The 3,997-nt window shown below is 35.7% G+C and overlaps 1 protein-coding gene across 1 annotated transcript; it reads left to right on the plus strand.

Annotated features, from left to right (window-relative positions):
• Positions 1-871: 871 nt before the first annotated feature.
• HELRODRAFT_161784 (hypothetical protein) lies at positions 872-3,022 on the plus strand (the record flags this gene model as incomplete). Its single annotated transcript, XM_009021667.1, has 5 exons — positions 872-914; positions 2,346-2,411; positions 2,553-2,615; positions 2,780-2,872; positions 2,955-3,022. The coding sequence occupies 5 exons, from the start codon at positions 872-874 to the stop codon at positions 3,020-3,022; spliced, it is 333 nt and encodes a 110-aa protein (XP_009019915.1).
• Between the last annotated feature and the right edge of the window lie 975 nt (positions 3,023-3,997).

A 3,997-nucleotide genomic window follows, 5' to 3' on the forward strand; every position in this document is an offset into this window, starting at 1 on the left:
AGATCAGGCATTCTGCCTCGCTTGAGGCTTGAAGCGGTCTGCCTGATCTCACTTATTTTTTTATTTTTATTTATTTTATTATATAGAGTTATATAGAGTTGCGCGGCTATATAGAGTTTGCATGTTTGTCTGTGGTTCGTATGATTGTGTTATGTTTTTTTATATTTTAGGTGGGTTCTTTAGCGGTTGCTCATACATACATACATACATCATGTTTGTTTGTGTGGTAGTATTTTATGTTATGTTTTACTCTTTTTTTTCTTTCTTCATGAGTCTTGAGTTAAGTTAATGAAATATAGGTAGGTGAGATTAAAAATTAATTTATTATATAGGTAGGCTAGGGCATAAGGTAATTTAGTTACATAGGTAGGTTAGGGACTCCTATTCTTTTGCTCTTACTTGGTTGTGTGTTTTTCGTTTTGTGTTTTTTTTGCTTCACACCATACATTCAGCAGGTACGCGGTGGTTCCTGGTTTTAGTGGGTCTTTTATTGATTGAACGTGGTAGTTTGTATGGTTATATAGAGTTGCGCGGTTATATAGAGTTATATAGAGTTATATAGAGTTATATAGAGTTATATAGAGTTATATAGAGTTATATAGAGTTATATAGAGTTATATAGAGTTATATAGAGTTATATAGAGTTATATAGAGTTATATAGAGTTATATAGAGTTATATAGAGTTATATATAGATACCTTTCTTTGAGGTTCTTTTCTTTGCCGACCGGTCGGCTTCTTTGCGTTTCTCCATTTTCATTTTAATTAATTAAATAAATAAGATTTTTGTCCATTCATTTAGGTTCATTCAGGTTCATTCATTCAGGTTCATTCATTCAGGTTGAAGCTTCCGGGGGAGTTCATCGTGGAAGATGTCACGTTCATTCAGTGGCAAAGAATGCACGCCTGGCCGGGGTTCGTTTTACGGTTTCTTTGCAGTTCCTTTCTTTGCCAGTTGGCTGGCTTTTCCGGCTAGAGGATTTTACCGCGGCTCGTTTTTTCAATTTCATTTAAATAATTTAAATAAAATTTTTTCATTTTATTCATTTCATTCAGAGGTTCAGGCTACATTCGTTCATTCAGTGGCAAAGAACACACACCTGGCTGGGATACGTTTTATTCTTTTTTCTCTGTTTTTTTCTGCAATTTAACATTAAGTAAGAATGCTCACACGCACAAACACACACACGCAATTAAATTAAGTAGCTATATAGGTAGGTTAGATAGGCATAATTTTAATTGTAGGTAGGATAGATAGGAAGCATCCAACACTAATGTAGTTGAATAGGTAGGCGCGTAAGTTTATCTTTTCTATTTTTTCTTGCACTCACATTACACGCATCAGCGTTATTACACACACACAAATACATACATAAACACATATGTTAGTATTTGAGCGTAATTTTATTTTCAATACACGTTCTAATTTATTATTACATAAGGTTGAGAGTAATTTAATTTCATAGGTAGTTAAGGGCAATAATGTAATTCTAGGAACAATCTTGTAATGTAAATTAAAACGCTGTAAGTGTATCGATAGGTAGGTTAATTATTAAGTTTTACATTATTATTATTATGTTGGAGCCCAAGGCATTACGTAGGTGGTGGGGTGGGTGCCGAAAGGCCAATGAATTGGGCTCTTGAGTTTTGTAATTTTAGGTAAGCTAGGGCCATAATGTGATGAATAGGTAAGTTAAGGCTACGTTGTAACACACACTCATTAATAGATTTAGGGTTTAAGTTTTATGTTATTATTACTAAGTTGGAGCCCAAGGCATTACGTAGGTGGTGGGGTGGGTGCCGATTGGCCAATGAATTGGGCTCTTGAGTTTTGTAATTTTAAGTAAGCTAGGACTTAATTGTAATAAATAGGTAAGTTGAGGGTACGATAGCCGATAGACTCTGGATTTCAAAGTCCGTTGTCAGAGGTAAGCCTTGGTGGCCAGTGGTGAACCGGCAATGGTTTACTATCCGGACGGCAATGGTTTACTATCTGCACGGTAATGATTTACTATGCGGCATGGCCATAGTCTACTACCCGCACGGCTTCCGGACGGCAAATGGTTTACTATCCGCACGGCAATAGTCTACTATCCGCACGGCAATGGTTTACTATCCGGTGCCCTGGCTGTCGGTGAACCTCTGTGCAAGGAGGGAGAATGAAGGGTGACTTTCGACTATCGTACCATTAACAATTTAATATAAATTAGCTAAGGTAATTGAATATGTAGATAGGATTATTTTTATTAAGCAATTAGAGATGCAGGCACCGCTAAGCTTTCTGATCAGGATCTTCTCTTTATTTTTCTTCCTCAATACGGGCTGTGTCTTAACAACAATCTCGAGGAGGACTGGAGGACAACATAGGAACCGGAGAGCATTCAACATTCTGCCTTCTTCGAATGGACGACGGTAAGTTTTTTTTTATATTTTACTCTCTTCATTATTTTGAAATATTATTTATTTGCCGTTATTTTTATTTTATAATTGTTTTGCTTCTAAAATTCTAACATTCATTTACTACTACGCAAATAAAAAAAATTTTGTCAATAGAACGATGTCAGCACATTTCAGATGATGCAATGGAGTACAGTAACGACGATTTTTGGAAGAAAGGTTTGGATTCGTTTTTTTATTTTTCTCATTCGTTCATTTTCTCACTCAATCTTTTAAATTTTTTAATTGATTAATTGATTCATTTGATTGATTAATTAATTAATTCATTCATTCACTTTATCAATCAACCAATCATTTATTCGTTTGTTCCTTCGTTCAAACAGTCATTTACTGTTACGTTAATAAAAATTTTGTGTACAGAATTTTGAGAGGTGGGCAGTGGTGGGAGTCAGCACGTTTCAGATGGTGGTCTCATGGTAAGATAATTTGCCTGTTACTATTTTCCAATGGCTTGTTTTTTATTTTAAAGAATTAACTTTTTTCAATTTTGTTTTTCAGTATCCGGTAAAATTCATTCTGTCGGTGCGTCTCAGATGTTGGTCGGTGCAATGGAGTTTCGTCCGTAGTGTGTGAAGTTTCTGGAGAGTACACGTCCGCACATTTACACACACACACATCAATACAACGCACACATACACAACATCCATTCATTCGGTGTTGTTATGTTTCTCTTCAACTTTCTATTTTCTTTACCGGACTTAATTTAATTCATGGGTAAGTTAAGGATTGAGATGAGTTGAACAATCGTAGGTAGGCTAGGGCTTAACATTAGTTAAAAAGTTTCAAGTAAAATAAAAACATTAAAATATGTAAAATAAAATATCTGAAACGTGTAAAATTTCTAAAACGTAGAAATACAAATTTGTAGGTAGGTGAGTTGAGTTAATCAGTATAGGTAAGCTAGGGCCCTGAGAGTAATTTAATTGTAGGTAAGTGACTGACTGACTATTCTTACGATTTTTTACTTTTTCTGTGTTATGTGTTTCCGCTTCCCACCACCACACCAACAAAACAGTTATCTTTTTAAATTTTACCTATTCGAACAATCTTTTTAATAATGTCTATTTATTTGTAAATTGTTCACTGGTTTTTAATTTTTTTTCGGTTACATAATTTTAGGACATTTCTTGATTTACTTTGTACATATGCATGTATAAGTAATTTCTGTTTGGTACGTTGATTTAGCCATTATGATATGTTGTGAACTGTTCTTACTAAATGTTCATGTTACGTAGATTATTATCTTTCGAGAACTTCTAAGGAGTGCATGTGACATGTGACTGGCTGGCTGGTTGGTTGGTTGGTTGGTTGGTTGGTTGGCTGGTTGGTTGGTTGGTTGGTTGGCTGGTTGGTTGGTTGGCTGGTTGGCTGGCTGGCTGGCTGGCTGGTTGGTTGGTTGTTTAATAAATGTTTAGATGAATGGGTGGTTGGTTGATGCGGAACAGATAATGAGCAGTGCCGATGCGGGCGTTCGCGGACGTGAACTCTGCAATTGCGGGTGGTTGCGGTTTAGAAAAATCTTCTCTGCTTGGGGCTCTAGT

Source organism: Helobdella robusta (genome assembly GCF_000326865.2).
Source record: "Helobdella robusta unplaced genomic scaffold HELROscaffold_3, whole genome shotgun sequence".
NCBI classification, from domain to species: Eukaryota; Metazoa; Annelida; class Clitellata; order Rhynchobdellida; family Glossiphoniidae; genus Helobdella; species Helobdella robusta.